Source organism: Anser brachyrhynchus (genome assembly GCF_964034855.1).
Source record: "Anser brachyrhynchus genome assembly, chromosome: 2".
Lineage (NCBI taxonomy): Eukaryota > Metazoa > Chordata > Aves > Anseriformes > Anatidae > Anser > Anser brachyrhynchus.
In genome coordinates, this window is record NC_137695.1 from 121,787,896 (window position 1) to 121,805,757 (window position 17,862).

Consider the following 17,862-nt stretch of genomic DNA (forward strand, 5'->3'; position numbering starts at 1 on the left):
CAGCCGGACGTGCCGCCGGCCCCCCCCCCTCCCTCCTCCCTCCGTCCCTCCACAAGATGGCGGACGGCGGGGCAGCGCCCGCCCGGCCTGAGGGGGACGTGGCGGCGGCTGCGGCGACCCCCGGTGGCCGCAGGGACCGGCAGCCCCGCAGCGGCCGCCCGCCCAGCGCACGGGACCTGCAGGTGAGCGGGCTGGGGAGGGACGGGAGTCCCGGGCCCTCTCCGGGGCGGAGCGCCCGGCCTCGCCCAGGCTGCCCGTGAGGGGAGCGGGCCGCTGCGAGGGGCCGGGACTCTGAGTGCAGGGGGCTGCGACCGGCCGTCGTCATCTTATTTACATCTTATTTACATTTTTATGGTTATTTATGTTCGGTTCAGCCTTTGAGGTGAAGGAATGAGGTGCGGGTGGGCGGCTTGTGGTGGCGATCCCTGCAGGACGCTGGAAGTGCGCTGCAGGGCTGCAGGGCTTCACCTCAAGTAATTTTGGCGCCCTTGTGTTTTCTTATTATTTAGTAGGGCTTCCCCACCCTGTACACGCATGCCAGTCTTCACAAACGTAGTTTAAGATTAAGGGCAAGAGCGTTTTCCCGGTTTCCAAGGGTTTTGAGAAAGTGTGATCACAGATATAACTCGGTACTGGAGCTTAAATTCCTAACTGCAAACGCTTTTAAAAGTCTTTATTTATTTATTTTACTCCCCAAGTGACATTGAAACAATAGGAAGGTTTGAAATATTTTAGCAACGACTGAATTGCAAAAGCAGGGAAACTTTTAGCAATCAAAACTGCTCTTATTTAATTACACGTAATTAACAAGGGATAATGTTTTCCTTTTTTCCCCAGTTACTATTTGGGATTTTCATATGTTCTTGGAGAGACTAAGTTTGCTACCATAGGTAACAATTGCTATGTCAGAGTTGGTAGTTCTTAGTTCTTAATATCTTCAGTCAGTTGACCGAGGCCGGCAGCGTTCTGTGTAGGTGATTACGGATAACATCCTAAAAACCCAGCTGCCTTCCCGAGTCTGAGCAGTGGTCCACTGAGCTCAGTGCTTGGTGTGCCGTGGCACCGTAAGAGATGTGGTATCAGGAAGGCACAGAAACCTGACCGTTCCCTTCTGTGCCCTCTCAGCATCCCCTCGTCTTTGGATTAGGAGTGATACGGGGTGTATCTTTGCCTGTTCTTTTTAGTATCTGCTTATGGATTTGCTGTCTGTGACTCGCCTCATCTGCTTAACGTATCTAGAAGATGCTTGCATCTTCAGATAGAGGTCTTCAGTGGTTTTCTTGTTCTCTCTTATCACCCAGTTTAATTTCCTTAACGAGTCATTTCTTTTCCTGTGCTGAATACACATCACTGTAATACACAGATAATATCCTGTATCCGTAGCGGTTTGTTTTGAAAGATGGACAGTGTTTCATTTTATTTTAATGTTTATTGCTTTTACATAAAGCTGTAATGAAATTGTGGCCTATTACCTATTCTGATATGTGTGATAAAACGTTAATATCATTTGTATAGCATGAAGAAAATGGTGCAGGGACAAAATTAAGGAAAATCTGAGAAACAAAGTGGAATGTTATTCAGGACAGAAGTAAGCTTGCTAAAAATGGCATGTTAACATGTGCCTCCCACAACTTCCTAAAAAAGAACTCTCCAGTGATATGGCAGCATTTGGTGAGCTTTTGGGGAAAAGTGGCGTATTAAAAGTATTTGCAGTGGTATCTTGAATCCAAGCCAGTCAGATCAGATTTGTATCTTAATCCTACTACAAGGCTATTTAATTTGCATTTTTTTAAATTTCTGTGTAAAATGTATTTACTTCCCAATTTTATCAAAGGGATACCTAAGAGCTTTAGTTCAATTTGTTAGCATTAAAGAGATGATGCTTACTATATATGCATTTGTGTACACATACAAATCTCTCTTGTGATCCTGAAGTTCTAATACAGGCTGATTACAGCTAATGAAGCAGCGTGGACCAAATGAGAGCAGAGTGTAAATTCTAAGTTACGCTGGTATAAGCATATTGAATATCGTGCACTTTTTTTGATGAAGCCGAATTTTAGAGAAGTAGTTGGGAGTTCTCATGTTGATGTTTCTAATTTTCTGGCGATGTGCGTATTTAGCGTTAGTTTTGGTCTTATTTCTGTTGCATTTGTAGTTCTGGAGTTGTTGACTTCTAAAAAGTGTCCTGTTTCCTACAGCTGGCCTTGGCAGAGTTATATGAAGATGAAGCTAAAAGGCAGGCACTGTGTCCTGACAAACCAACAACTACAAAGATGAACAGCTCAAAAGTATCCCAGGGGTAAGGCGTACTTCGTACTTCAGGAATGTGTCATTTTGATACTGTGTTAGCTAAGATGTTGTTGTCGTACTTAATTGGTCTGTACTTTGTATTAAAAGTGATCTACAGCAATTCATAATTCTGAGTTGTGAATCCCTGTAACAATGCATAGTTGGTGTCTTCTCAAATGTTTTTTTAAATTTAATCTATTTGGGAACCATTGTGTTACATGTTGTTCCACAGCCCTTTAAACCCACGTCAGATAAGATAAAATTAGGATGCTGTAAATGAAATGCAGTGTTGCTTGCTTTTTCACACAGATAGAACTTGGATACTTGCTCTGTCAGAAAAATACTGCAGTTCTTTGCTTTTTCAAAATTCAGCAAATCAGTAGTTTGTGAGAAAGTTGATGCGTGAGCTGCTTTGAGTGTTGTACTTAGGTCAGTGCTATTTAAGTAACCTGATAAGACAAATATTAGTTTGAAAAGTGAGTAGTAGGTTCATACGAAGTGAGAGAAACAAGCATGGATTCGTAATAATGTTGTCTGTTGTTGGTGGATGGAAGGGAAGATGTTTGAGTGTAAAGCCAGGTTTTGCTGGCCTGCAGCATTTGCAGTTCACATGGCATTTGAAGATTCAATATAATTTTAAAAATTTATAAAGAAACCTTGCCAGTTCTTAATTAATTGTTATTTTAATTGCTCTAAAGAAAAGTCTTTAAGTCATTACTGTCAGCGAGACAATAACAAGTATTGTATTTGGCTTGTCTTTCATTCACTGCTGCCAACATGAATCTCTATTTTAAAAGAGGTTCAAGGGCAGACTTAGTCACCAGAGCCATGCCTCGAGTGTAGAAATGCAGGTCTTTACAAATAGGGATTTTAACATAGGATGTGACATTTGTAAAATAATAGTTCGTGGTTTTTTGGGTACAATCAGTTACACAGAACAGAGTTTATAAACAAATGAAACAAAGAGCTCCATTTACCAGTATGTGTCATGAAGTTACAGCTTCCTATTCCAGCTGAAGGAAAAGCTGCAATATGGTGTCTCAAATACTTGGTGTGATAGCTGTTGGCAAACATTTGCTCTTTGTTGGCAATCATGCTGGAAGCTGTCTGAGAAGGAAGCGATGGCTGCTCTTTGCATGGTATCCACAATGAGACTTACTTATTTTTTTTAGTTGACTTTAGTTTGCTCTCAAATGAGCAATATATTAATTGCGAGGAGACGTAGTGCTGCTCTTGAAGTCATCTACTCGTCTTCCACAATTGCAGGTATAGAGAATGTCTCTGGGCCCTGCTGGAGCAAATGCCATCATGTTATGTGAGCTCCAGCACCTTCACCAAACCCAGGACAGCTGGCACAAAAATATCATGAGCCCTGCAATGCATCAAAGGAAGAAAACTGAAATGGTTAAGAGTAGAAGAGTGATGTAATAAGAGAGATTCTAGTTCACATGGCCTAAGTCCATAACAATACATTTTTTTCTGAGAAAATAGAAGAAGCAGATCCCTCACTGAGCTAATCAGTTAATTAAACTAATCACATTGTTTTATCAGCACCAGTACTTTAAAAAGAGATGGCCTGGTCCACTACGCTTTGATTTGAAAGTTATAGTAGCCAAACAGATGGCAGTTTGCTAGTTTGAACTTATGCAGTTACTTATGTAGCAGACTATGTTCTGTTGTACCTGTGAGTTTGGCTACCTCTCATAGATCTTGCGTTAATGAGTTTTATCATAAAATACTACAGAGTAAGGACGTAGAGCTGTACAGCCGTTCCTGGCGTGTTGCAGATGTAACCTAGTTTGGCCAGTAGTAGCTTATCAATGGGTCCCTGTTGTAAGACAGAATTTGATTTGCGTTTGATCATCGTCTGAAAGTCTTTGCAATGTTGCCATTCAATGTGTTTTTTAAATCATGTAAAATGGAAATGAGGGCTACTGTGTTTTAGATTCTCGGATACTTGTGGATAGGGACTCCAGGACATCAAAGAATAGCAAAGAAGACTTCACTCGGCAACTTATGTCTTGACAAAATCGGCTAAAATGTTGTGGAAAGAATTTGAAGTATAATTAATAGTGGTAGGCAGGATTCTCCAGTAGCTGTTCAGCTTGCATATTACTTTTGTTATCTGTGGGACCATCAGAGATGGAAGCAGAATTCCACTTCTGGCTTATTCAGTGTTAAGCGTCTGTGGCTGTGTACTTTGGACAGAAAAGTATAGTGAGAAGAAGATAAACCATCATCAGGGTAGATCTTCTGGAGGATTTTGTCTGGTTTAAAAAAAAAATCCTTTTTAAAAAATAAAAAACTTATATCCTTAGTTTTTGAAAAATAAGTGGTTTCAGAAGTTAGAAGTTAGATACTTCTGATAATCTCTGAAGTGTGTGTACTAGTCATTCTCAAACACTTCCTTTCATTTTCTTGGCAGTCTTAAAGTCGGTTCTTTCAGAAGTTTGAGAAAACCCGAGAGAAGCATGAGCGATGACAAAGAAAACCAAAGGTATTTGAAAAACAAAACACTCATTTAACAGTTGTGAAAGTAACTGTTTTATCTGACGTTTATACATTGTTCCACCCTGTTTTTCAAAATGTATATAAGCTAAGTCTTTCCTGCAAAGAGCTAGTAACAACAGAGATGCTGACATACTAGAGTTAGCTGTATACTGCTGTAGTAAAACTATATTTAGCAGAATCTGGGTGTAGTCATCTAGGACCAATTTGTACCTGTACCTGCCTTGGATAATACATGGCCATATGAATGTAAAGGTTGTAACTTATGCTTGGACTCAAAAACTTTTTGCCTTTTCTTAAACGTCCTGAATAGTTCCGTGTACCCATTACTCAAATATTTGAGTACTTTTATTTCTTGAATACAAACTTAGATGAGAATTGTCATTTCATCTATTTTCCAATAAAAATTCTTTAAAATCTAATAAAGATTTTTCATTATAAATGGCAACTGGGATAAAAATACAGATTTATGTACGAAGGAGAGATGACACCAAGAGATTGCCAGTTATGTGACATTGTAAAAATAGTATGATTGTACATCACCTGCTGTTATTGGGTAATTGTGAAATATGATTGAATTAACTGTATTTTAAGGTGTTGGCCTGAGAGACAGTTTCACATGGATTAATTGATTTAACTTGCCCCAAGTGGTTAAGTGAAAAAGTTAAGAAAAGTATAAAGCACTCATTTTAGTAGCTATTAAAGCTCTTTGTGATCAAGGGTGAAAGACTCACAGGTTTGCCAGGTTTTGTACTTATGTACAGATTTTTTTTATCTATAGTATCTGTTCCATTGGTATTTTGGGATTTATAGCACCTTCCTCACTGATCCTTGGTAATTCATAATTCTTGATCTTCATAATCAAGAGCTGGAAAAGGTGCTATGTCGAAGAAAAAAATCACGGTTTAGCTTTCACAGCAGTGTCTGCAGAAATAAAAATGCCTTCAAAGTTTAGTCAAATTTATTAAAAACTTTACATTTGTGATATCGGTAGGAATGGAAGTATGCTGGATCTTTACATTAAAAGATCGATTTCTTGGTACTGTTCAGGCTTTCCAACAACAATTTTACATTAATTCTGCCAAAGTAGTGTTAACTGTGAATCAGAGTTCTAACCGGCCCAGGGACAGACCCATGCATGTGACACCCCTGAGGAAATCAGTTTTTACACGAGCAGTCAGCATCCGCATAAAATAAGGTGTTCAAAGCCAAGTCTGCATCAGGGTTGTGTTCACTTAAGCATATGATTTTTGCCGATAACCTCTGGGGTAAGTTCTGGAAGGCATCTCATTAGTTTGGCTAGCCTAATGTCTATAGAGCGGTGCGGCTTTGAAACTCAGAAACAGGTGGAACACTTCCGTGATCGGAGTGGCAAGGTTTTATGCCAAATTTGGCTCTTTGTCCATTAATTTATTTTCTTTTAATGAGAAGGAGAAAGTGACACTTGTTTTAAAGCATTGTTGCTTATGAACATTACTATTCTAAAGATTTTATTCAGGTGACTCTGAATACAGAGGATTACAGATTTCTGGGGCTTCTAATAACCCAAGTAAAATTGTTGCTGAACTCTTCAAAGAAGCAAAAGAACATGGGGCTGTACCATTAGATGAAGCCTCAAGATCATCTGGTGACTTCAGTAAAGCTAAGGTAAAAGTCAGAAGGTACTTTGGTCTCTGTTTACATCAGGCTCTTTGAAACTCATCTAAATCACATGAGAGCAAATATGCCTTTTTGTGGTTTGCTTATAGTAGAGGATTTGAGCAACACAGTTGTGTATTGTCTGTGCTCGGTAGCTTCCTCTAGAAAATAAGGTGGAGGGGAACCACACAATTTGAGGAGGAATCATTAGAAATCAACCTAAACTGAGATTACCTGGTTTATTTCTAAATTGATTTTTAAAAAAATCAGCTGCATTTGTGTCCCAATCAAAACCTCTTGTGTGTTGAATTACTAATATTTGAAAAAGTATACAGACTAGAAACTCAAATAATTGTATAAAACCTGCTTAAACTTTTTACAATTACTACCTAAAATTTTCCACTTCGAAAGTATGCAAGTTAGAACAGTGTGTTTGCTTTTAACCATGGAAGCAAGTGTGCTGATGTCTTTATTTGCACCTTTGTAAGTATCTTAATAAATGGTTTCAGATATTTATTTCAATAAGCTGTTCTTTGTATTCTTTTCAGTCATTTTCTGGTGGTGGATATAGGTTGGGTGACTCATCACAAAAGCACTCTGAATATATATATGGAGAAAATGAAGATGTAAGTACAATTCTGAATAGCGGGAAACAGTGTCTCTAGCAGATGTCTTCTTTACAATGTTTACAGCTTGAATGCTAGTATTACTGTAGTTGTCTATAAGGAAAGACAAATACCTAAATATTAGAAAAGTGTTCAGCAGAAATTAAGCAAAAGCATCCACATTGGAAAAATATTTAATGGATACCCGTAGGGCCTGCATTATGGTTTTGCTGGGCAAGAGGGCTGGATGATCAGATCCACCTTTGGCATGTGTAAATCATAGAATGGCTTGGGTTGGAAGGGATCTTAAAGATCACCTCATCACAAGCCCCCTGCCATGGGCAGGGATGTCACCCACTAGATTAGGTTGCTCAAAGCCCCATCCAACCTGACCTTGAATACTTCCAGGGATGGGGCATCCACAGCTTCTCTGTGCCAGTGCCTCACCACCCACAGAATGAAGAATTTCCTTCTAATCTCTAATCCAAATTTCCCCTCTTTTAGTTTAAAACCATTCCCCCTTGTCCTGTCACTGTCTGACTGCGCAAAAAGTTGCTTTCCATCCTTTTTATAAGCCCCTTTTAAGTATTGAAAAGCTGCAGTGAGGTTACCCTGGAGCCTTCTCTTCTCCAGGATGAGCACCCCCAGCTCTCTCAGCCTTTCTTCAGAGGAGAGGTGCTCCGGCCCTCTGATCATCTTCATGGCCCTCCTTTGGACCCACTGCAACAGCCCCACACCCTTCTTGTGCTGGGGGCCCCAGACATGGATGCAGCACTCCAGGTGGGGCTTCACGATGACAGAGCGGAGGGGGACAGTCACCTCCCTGCCCTGCTGTTGATGCAGCCCAGGATGCAGTTGGCCTTCTGGGCTGCAAGCACGCACTGCTGGCTCATGTCAAGCTTTTAATCGGCCAGAACCCCCAAGTCCTTCTCTGCAGGGCTGCTCTCAGAGAGTTCTTCTCCCAGTTTGTGCTCATGCCTGAGATTGCCCCAACCTAGGTGCAGCTCCTTGCACTTGGACTTGTTGAACCTCATCAGGTTCCCGTGGGCCCACTTCTCCAGCATGTCCAGGTCCTTTTATTTGGCATCCCTTCCTTCTGTTGTATCGGCTGCATCACTCAGCTTTGTTCTATCTGCAAACTCGCTGAGGGTGCACTCAATCCCATTGTCTATGTCATTGGTAAAGATACTAAACAGGTCTGGTCCCAATATAGGCCCCCGAGGGATGCCACTCGTCACTGACCTCCACCTGGACATAGAGCCATTGACCACCACTGTCTGGGTGCAGCCATCCAGCCAACTCCTTGTCTACTGAATGGTCCACCCTTCAAATCCGTCTCTCTCTAGTTTGGAGACCAGGATATCGTGTGGGACCATGTCAAAGGCCTTGCAGAAGTCCAGGTAGATGACATTGGCCAGTCTTCCCTTGTCAACTAATGCAGTCGCTAATCATAGAAGGTCACCAGATTGGTCAGGCACAATTTTTCTTTGGTGAAGCCATGTTGGCTGTCTTGGATCACCTCCTTGTCTTGCTTGTGCCTTGACATTGCTTCCAGGAGGATCTGTTCTATGATCTTCCTAGGCACAGAGGTGAGGCTCACTGGTCTGTGGCTCCCTGGGTCCTTCTTTCTACTCTTTTTAAAAATGGGAGTGATGTTTCCCATTTTCTAGTCACCAGAGACTTCAGCTGACTGCCAGGACTTTTCAATTATGATGGGGAGAGGCTTGGCAACTACATCAGCCAGTTCCCTCAGGACCCTGGGATGCGTGGCATCAGGCCCCATAGACTTGTACCTGCTCAGTTTCATCAGGTGGTCTCAAACCAGTGGGTGGGACTTTGTTCCCCCAGCCCTCATCTACAGGTTCAGGGAAATGAGAGATGTGGGAAGCCTGACTGGCAGTGAAGACTGAGGCAAAGAAGTTGTTGAGTACCTCAGCCTTCTCCATGTCTGTTGTTAACAGTTCTCCCTTCTCGTTTATCGGAGGAGGACGAACACTTTGCTTGGCTTTTTTTTGGCCATTGTACCTACAGAATCCCTTCTTGTTGTTTTTTTGCATCCCTTACCAAGCTCAGTTTTGTCTGTGCCTTGGCTTTCCTGATCCCCTCCCTATACTCTTCCCAGGCCACATGGCCCTGCTTCTACTGCAAAACTAAACTGTAAACTTGAGCTGCTGGGGGAATTCTGATCTCAGTTGTGAAGCAGAGGTTAGAATGCAAAACTTTATTTGATGTAGAGAAGAGATGTGACAGCTATTAAGGCCTGTAGGCATTCACAGAATTGATTTGGATTAATTAAAATCCCTCAGCAATTAGTAGCTTCTCTTTAATTATTTCTTGCCATATACCAGTAACTGTCACTTGTAATACATGCAAATATCTGCCACCTGAATATCTGTACTGTGTTTGGTATAGAAAGAAAATAAAAATGAGAAATCAAAAATGTCCCTTTCTTTAGTTCAGAATTTAGAAAAGCAAATCACCTGGATGTTAAACGATGCCCCAGCTTTGTTTAGCAGCAGCTACCTTATTGTTAATGTTAGGGCTATGGAGATCATTGAACTGGGGTTGCCTGTAGCAAAGCCAGACAAATAAAGGGTTTCAGTGAAGGACAATCTCCACTGCTCTTGCCTCATCTACCAGGCCAGTCATTTCATTATGGAAGGTTATCAGGATGGTCAAATACGCCTCCCCCCCCCAGGTGCATCCTAACTGTCACAGACACACTTGAACTCTATTTCAGATTTATTTGAACACATTAATGATTTTGAAACTAAATGTTTCACATCATGTCTACTGAGCAGCTGAAAGTGGGTTTGAGCATAGTGGCAATTCTGTGAATGCCGCCCATTGCTTCCTTATGAAAAATGCACAGAAACAAAATTAATCAGAAATATCAATAATAGTTGTTTTAGCACCTCTGAAGCATTTTCTTTTTGTTAATGGAAATTAATTTTCTCTTGTCATAATCCATCTTCAAAACCGTCTTTAGTTTTGAAGCTAACCTGAGGCATAATTATTTCCGAGAACAGATCATAATCTGAAATAATCCTGTTCTTCCTTAACAATAATACTCTGTTTCACTGTGTCTTTTTATAAGGTCTTCTCTTTACAAATTATTTTCAGTGTGGTGGGGAATGCAGGGTTCTCCTTTTATTGTGGACTGTAATTAGAGGAAAAGATTCTAGTCAGAGACAGGCTCCACACCCACAGCTGTGAAAGTGCTGGTTTCACTACTTAGGAAACAGAGCGGAGGGGGAAAAAAAAAAAAATTGTTCACCATCTTTGCAGTCATCTTTTGCATGCTTCCATGTGGGCGGCTGAGATTCACCAAGACATTCCCTTGCAATAATGATAAATAGCTGGTTTTGTAAATCCTCTCTGTGCAGGTAACTCAGATCTTCTCATCTTAACCACTTTTTCACTCTACTTGACATAATTTCTGAGTCTACTATGACTCAAGATTGAATGTGGGAAAAATTGGATCATCTTTTCTTTCAAATTCCTCCTCAGTTTCTTCCTTATGCAATTTAAATGCATCCTAGCTGATAATGTGAGGGTGTTGGAGGCATCACAAGCTTTTATTTTCTAGCTTTTCAGTCTGAGCATGATTTTTGGTTTTCTTGTCCCTGTGTCTTAGATGTGTTTAAAATTCTTTCACTTACCCATAAGAAAGAAATGAAGTTTGTATTTGCTGTTAATCCCATAACAACAAAAAAAAAGGCATCAGGCTGAAAGACAGTCTAGTCCAGCTTCTTGTTCTCACTAGCCAGCGGAAGTGGTAAGTTGGGTCAGGGAAATGATCCATGTTAAAAAGTAATCTTCTTTTTCTCCTTTTCCTGGCACCAGATTGATTTTATTTGGGATCAAATCAGTGTGTGTTTTTGAGAACTTGCCTTCCTATAAGGGAAAAGTAGATGAGAGCATTTTTTCTTTCCTCTCATTTAAAAGACTGGAAGTGAGGGAGAAGGAAAGTTATAAAGTCCTCTACACTTTGCCATTCGTATGAACAGCTAGAGTGACTATCAAGCTCATCAAGTAACAGAAACAAGAGAGAGGCTAAAGGATGTGGTTTAGGCTGTGGGCTTTTCTTGTGGCACACCAGGAGCTGATGTCTTTTACCCTCTAATAATAATCCTTCTACTTGTTGAGTAATGGCCAGCTGTATGGAGCCGGAAGCGTGTTGCAGTGGGGTTACCATAACTGTGGGCTGGGCTGGTTTTCTAAGGGGAGGTTATTTTTACTGGCAGGGCAAGTGTAGGCATGCTGGACTGGAAGGCATTAGTTGCAGGGAAGAGAGGTGCAGGCTCTGAAGGTTGCAGTGCCTCCAGGGGAAGGCTTTGGCTGGAAGTACATCACAGGGTGCTCCAGGATGCTCAGGATTTGAAGGGTCTGGAGCTAGTATGAACTTCATTGCAGCTCAGCATGCAGCAGTTTGAGGAAGTAATAGTTTTAGTTCTAACTAGTGTATCAACAGTATTTTGTAAATTAATTCATTTATTTCTTAATTTATCAGCAAGAAGTGTTTACTGCTTTCAAAAGTAGTTGAAACACTGAAGTTCACAATAAAGTGACTGTAGTCTGTATGTCATGGATGACAGATTAAGAGATGCTTTTTCCTCAAGTGTAAAAGTGGTCTTAGAGCAAATAATAGTCTGTAACTATTGTTTGCTCTTTGAATGCACTGTAACCATTACAATACTTTAAATTAGTTACAATGCAGTGCTCTGTTTCTCCTTTGTCATTTGCATTTTTGTTTGTGTTCTGCCACAAAATCTGTTAAATACAGATGAAAAATTCTACAGCAGTAATCTGTATGAAACTGAAATACCTTATTTGTGTATTCACTTTTAATTTCACCGTTTTCTCCTCAGGTTCAAGTTTTGCTGAAACTGTGGAGGAACGGCTTCAGTTTAGATGATGGAGAGTTGAGGTCCTACTCAGACCCAACAAATGCTCAGTTTCTTGAGTCTGTTAAAAGAGGGTAAGTTAAAACAGCAATTTTGTTGAGGCATGTCCTTCAAGTGAAGAAAAATGCTTTCCTCAAATAGTTGTAATTATCAAAAGGTCAAGGCTTCTTCTCTGCTTGCACCCATAAAATATGTTCTGTATTTGTCATCAGGTGCATGGGGCGCTTAAAAATGGGAATATTTTGTTTCCTTCTTGTGTTTTAACCCTGAACGTTATTTATTATAGATGGCTATTAGTTTCTTATGTTTTGTTAGCATATTCTAGGTTTTGACTGTCAATTGACTGCTTTTTTTCTTCATTTTAGTCTTTAATTTTATCTGTTATTTTGGGATGAACTCAGTTCATGAAATAATTGAACATCTGTAACTTTTAAAATGAACATGTTAATAGTGTCAACTCATACTGTACTGTGTAAGATTTTTGTGTAGTTTTGCACTACAGTACAGAGCATAATTGGGAAACTTATTTTTGTATTAAGGGAAATTCCTGTGGAATTGCAACGACTTGTTCATGGTGGCCAGGTTAATTTGGATATGGAAGACCACCAGGAACAGGAATATGTGAAGCCGAGACTGCGATTCAAAGCTTTCAGTGGAGAAGGACAAAAACTTGGAAGGTAAAAATGACTGAATTTTCTGTTCTATATCTATATGTCATTCTAAAAGCTGGATTTAATCAATTTGAAGTCTTCTGAAGAACTAATCAGATGACAAAAGCAATATAAAATTTTGTGCCACCCTGATTTCAAGGTCCCAGGTCTGATTTTATAGAGTCACCAGTAATCATGGAAGTTTATATATAAATGGAAGGTAAGCCTTAGTTCTGTGTTCTGGACCTTCTCATAGATCTGCTAGATGCTTCGTGCTTTATTGTGAATGAGATTTCTCTGCCTCTTCTTGCATATAATTTTGCTTATTTATTAACCTCAACCGTGTTTAAAACTGGAGTAAGGGAAGTTGGAAGGTGATAAGTACCATACAAATTTTATGAGAAAATCTCCTTACGAGGTACAGAAAACAAGTCTGTTAGCTTAAGGAAGAGAACTAATTCCATAAAATAATCTTATTTTAGTCTTTTAATTTGATCCAAAATAAATAAGCAGTAAGTTATATCAAACTCTCTCAACTCTTACAACTGGGATTTGGTTAAAACTTCCAATGATACGGCAAAAGTCTATAGTAGGGATTCTTTTTTAAAAGGAAAGAGCTAGAGATATTTTACATGCTCCCTTAGATTAAATATTACTGCAAAGCCTGGATTGTGGGAGGGGAGGGACTCATCCTCTAACACCTAACTGGAGCCCTGATTTCACCCAATTCTAGTGTCATGTCCAACTATAAGATAAAAATTCATATATGCAGTAGAAAACCTGAAATGTAATGACTTTAAAAAAATGTTGTAATGGTTCTGTTTTGTTTGCTGTTGTGCTGATGAATTCTGTTACTGAATGGCTCAGTCTGCTTTGTCCAAATGTGCATAATCTACTATTAAAGCAATTTAAGCTGAATAGAAACAGTAACGTGACCTCAACTCTGCCAATCATCAACTTTTTTTACATAGCAATTACAGGTTTTATAGTATCTTTTCTTACTGACTGGATATGAGCTGGTGAATTGTGCATACTTCTAGGTTTCTATTCACAACTGAATCTATTTGTGTAATATGTTTGTTTGCTGACAAAGGTACTAATGGTATGCTATTGCAAGTAATTTAATACAATAAATGCTTCTTAGCAGTTTCCAACCTGTGTTTTTCCTTTTTTAAAGATCAGGAAATGTGCTGTTATACTAATATGTAATATAATACAATATAATGCAGTATAATGGTGTGCGTTTTTTTTTTAATTTATTCCATGAAGCATGATAGGTAAATCTTAGTATCAAAATGATTTCATGCTCTGTGTGCATAAACAAAGGTGTTTCAGTTTGTACCTAATTACCTATTTAATATCTTGCAAACATAAGGATCTACACAGTTACAAGGAAATATATGTGAAATTTGTCAGTCATTGACAAGAAACTGCAAAAGCATTATTTGTCCTTTTTTAATTAAAAAAAAACAGATCTCTACTTTAGATCAGATTCAGTTCTGGTTTGCTTCTATTAGTAACATCTGTTTATCTGTTTTTTCAATCCTCTAGCCTTACACCTGAAATAGTCAGCACACCTTCTTCCCCAGAGGAGGAGGAGAAATCCATTCTTAATGCACCTGTTCTGATTGATGACTCCATGCCAGCAACTAAAATTCAAATTAGACTAGCAGATGGTAGCCGATTAATACAAAGATTTAATCAAACACACAGGTAAATTGATTCTGCATCGATGCAGGTAACCATAACTATTTTGATAAGTTTGTCATTAAATGAATACCAACAAGGCATCAAAAAGGGGAAATAGAGTTCCACTGAAATGTCACAGCTCTGTCATTTTCATAGACAGAGATGCACTGATAAATCGACTGTCAGAGCAAAACTGTAATCGAAAACACCAAGATATTCAGTAAGTGCAAAGCCACAACCTTTCCTGACTAGTGACAGGAAACAGACAGTGCCAGCCATAATTACTGTCTGTTCAGGTATGAGATCACCTGTACTGTTCCCAGGGCAACCCCAAAGTTGGGTTGTTACAAAGAGGGTGTTACTCAAACATCTCTTGAGTACAGGCCAGCATGGGGCATTAGCCACCTTCTAGGAAGCCTATTCCAGTATGTGAACAACCTCATGGTAAAGAACTTGTTCCTAATATCCCGTCTGAATCTCCCCTGGCACAGCTTTTGTGCCATTCCTGTGCATCCTGTTGTTGGTTACCAAGGAGCAGAGACCAGCACCTCCCTCTCCACTCTTCTCAGGAAGGTCTAGAAAGCAATGAGATCGCCTCTTGACCTCTTTTTCTCCAGACCAGACATCCCAAGTGTCCTCATCCTCTCCTCATAGGACTTGCCTTCCAACCCTTTTACCAGCTTTGTTGCCCTCCTCTAGATGCTTTTAAGAGCCTTAACGTCCTTTTTATATTATGGAGATTGGATCTGCACACAATATCCAAGGTGAGGTTGCAGTAATGCTAAATGTAGTGCAAGAATCACCTCTTTTGACTGGCTGGCTATGTTGTATTTAATGCATCCAGTTTGCCCTCTTGGCTGCCAGGGCACGCTGCTGGCTTGTGTTGAGCTTGCTGTTGACCAGCACCCCCAGGTCCTTTTCTGCTGAGCTGCTCTCCAGCCTCTTGTCTTCATGTCTGTAGCTGTGTCTGGCATTGCTCCATCCCAGGTGCAGAACCCAGCATTTCCCTTTGTTGAGCTTCAAGCTGTTGCTGATCACGCACTGCTCTAATCTACCTAGATCCCTCTGCAAGGCCTCTCCTCCCTCCAGGGAGTCAACAGCACTTCATGGTTTAGTATCATCAGCAAACTTGCTGAGGATGCACTTCTCTCCTACATCCAGATCATTGATGAAAGTGATGAACAGGACTGGCCCTAGAATTGAGCCCTGGGGAACACCGCTGGTGACCTTCCACCAGCCAGATGGAGACCTATTTACTACAACTGTTTGTGCTCTGCTGTCAAGCCACTACATCATCCAGCATAGCGTGAATCAGTTTATCTCACAGTTGGACAGTATGTCTAGAAGCATTCTGTGAGGGACAGTATCAAAGGCCTTAATGAAGTACAGAATACATTAGCCACCTTCTCTTCATCCACCAAGTGGGTGACCTTATCACAGAAGGAGATCAAATTACTAAGGCAGAACTTTCCCTTGATTGTGGAATCATAGAATCGTTGGGGTTGGAAAAGACCTCCAAGGTCTTCAAGTCCAACCATTAACCTAGCACTGCCAAGTCTGCCACTTAACCATGTCCCTAAGCACCACATCCACCTGTCTTTTAAATACCTCCAGGGATGATGACTCGAATACTTCCCTGGACAGCCTGTTCCAATGCCTCACAACCCTCTCGGTGAAGAATTTTTTCCTAATATCCAAGTTAAACCTCTCTGGCACAACTTGAGGCCATTTCCTCTTGTCCTGTCGCTTCTTGCATGGGGGAAGAGACTGAACTCCACCCCGCTTACAACCTCCTTTGATGTAGTTGTAGAGAGGAACCCATGTTGACTATACCTGATAATTACTTTGTTCTTTAAGTGCTTTTCAGTATCCCCCAGCACAATCTTCTCCATGACTTTTCAAGGGACTGAGGTTAGACTAACAGGTCTGTAGTTTCCTGTGTCTTCTCTCTTTTTTTTTTTTTGTAGTTGGGTATACCATTGATTAGTTTCCAGTCAGCAGGAACTTCCCCTGACTCCCGTGACCTTTGCTAAATTGTTGAGAGGAGACCAGCATAACCTTTGCTAATTCCTTCATCACTGTGGGGGTGAATCCCATATGGCCCCATGGAGTTAGGAACATTGAGCTGATACAGCTATTTGCTTGCAGTTCTGGTGACCACACATGGAAAGCCATGGTGCTCCAACTCAGATCCATACAGTTCAAAGGCTATTGTTACTATTAAATACTGAGGCAAAAAAGGCATTAAATGCCTCTGCCTTTTTCTCCTCCTTACTTGTTAGGTGACCACCTGCTGCAATCAACTTAGTAGTCTGTTAATTATAGCTTGCCATCAGTTTTATTGACATTGTTGGGGCATTGCAAATGGTGTTGGCCAACCCCACTTATTTACCTAAGAGGTTGTGTTAGTGCAAGGTTCTGCAAAGCGGTGTTTTGCACTTGCTGTTCTGCATGGCTGAGAGAACTTTGGGCAGAGGGCAGAGATTTGGGCAGTCGTTCCACCCACACTTCACAGCAAGCAACGTTCAAGTCAGCCCCACTCCAAAGTCTGCACCATCATGTTAGAACACAGCTGAAATTGAGCTTGATTCCTGCCTTCAGGGTGCTCTTAGTGTGGACCTAGTTCCATGCTAACATTGTTTGTGGCTTTGAAAGTTGACCTGTTCTCTTTTTCCACTTCTGGCTCAGGATAAGGGCAGAGGCAATGTGCAAATTTCTTCACCCGACAAAATACACAGACCACAGTAAGACAATTTTAGCTGAGATGCCAATAGGGACGATGAAGCAGCAATAATCTTTCAGCAGTACTAGACCAGGTAGTACAGGCCCAGACCCTTCCTTCCCAGCAAGAAATGACTTGGATAGACAGTTTGGCTCCTAGGAACCCTCTAGCGATGATGTTTTCTTTTGTGTGCATGAAAGAGTAGAGGTGGTAAATTCCCAGTGTAGGCTGTAACCACGGGTGGGTTGACAGAAGGTTATTTAATCATTGCTGTCTTTCTCATGGATGTAGATCTTCTTAGTTATCCTTGCAGATGTATGATCGAAATCAGCTACTAAAGTGCATTGCTTGGATCACAAACCTTGAAGACAGAAAACTAAACTCCCTGTTTGTTTGCAGTAAATCTGCCTGCTTATTAGTTCAATAGATCTTCAGAGATTTTACTCAGTTTACTGTGTTGAGAGAAACTTCAAGTTTCTTCTTTATCTCTAAAATCTTATTTTTCATCCATGTCTTATAAAGCTAAGTTATTTTTGTTACACTGTGACTGGTGGTTTTATGAGCTATTGTTCACTAGCTGAATGCTAAGTGAAAGCAGGGGAAACCTATTTACAATTGAAGCGCATTAATAATTCCCCTCTGCTTTCTTATCACTTCATATTGTAAGATTTCTCTTTCCAATAATACTTTAGCATTTTTGGTATATGCTAAGGATTTTGGTATATGTATAAGGTTTTTTTGACAGCTGGTATTGACGTTGCTTGATGTTCTATATTAAGTATCAGTTTATAATATACTCCTACGTTAAAACTTTTATTTCTGTTATTTGAAAAAAAACAATCAACATTCAT

The 17,862-nt window shown here is 40.4% G+C and overlaps 1 protein-coding gene across 2 annotated transcripts in view; it reads left to right on the top strand.

Moving 5' to 3' along the window:
- Window positions 1–17,862, top strand: part of UBXN2B (UBX domain protein 2B) — a 19,694-nt gene continuing 1,832 nt past the window's right edge. Inside the window, exons 1-8 of one of the 2 annotated variants that reach the window (XM_080580722.1) lie at window positions 1–182; window positions 2,202–2,302; window positions 4,718–4,789; window positions 6,288–6,447; window positions 6,987–7,064; window positions 11,915–12,024; window positions 12,490–12,627; window positions 14,152–14,313. In XM_080580722.1, coding sequence (XP_080436848.1) covers window positions 57–182; window positions 2,202–2,302; window positions 4,718–4,789; window positions 6,288–6,447; window positions 6,987–7,064; window positions 11,915–12,024; window positions 12,490–12,627; window positions 14,152–14,313 — 947 coding nt within the window. In that variant the 5' untranslated portion in view covers window positions 1–56. The remainder of the gene's footprint in view (window positions 183–2,201; window positions 2,303–4,717; window positions 4,790–6,287; window positions 6,448–6,986; window positions 7,065–11,914; window positions 12,025–12,489; window positions 12,628–14,151; window positions 14,314–17,862) is intronic. The other variant, XM_080580723.1, reaches the window with a different exon arrangement.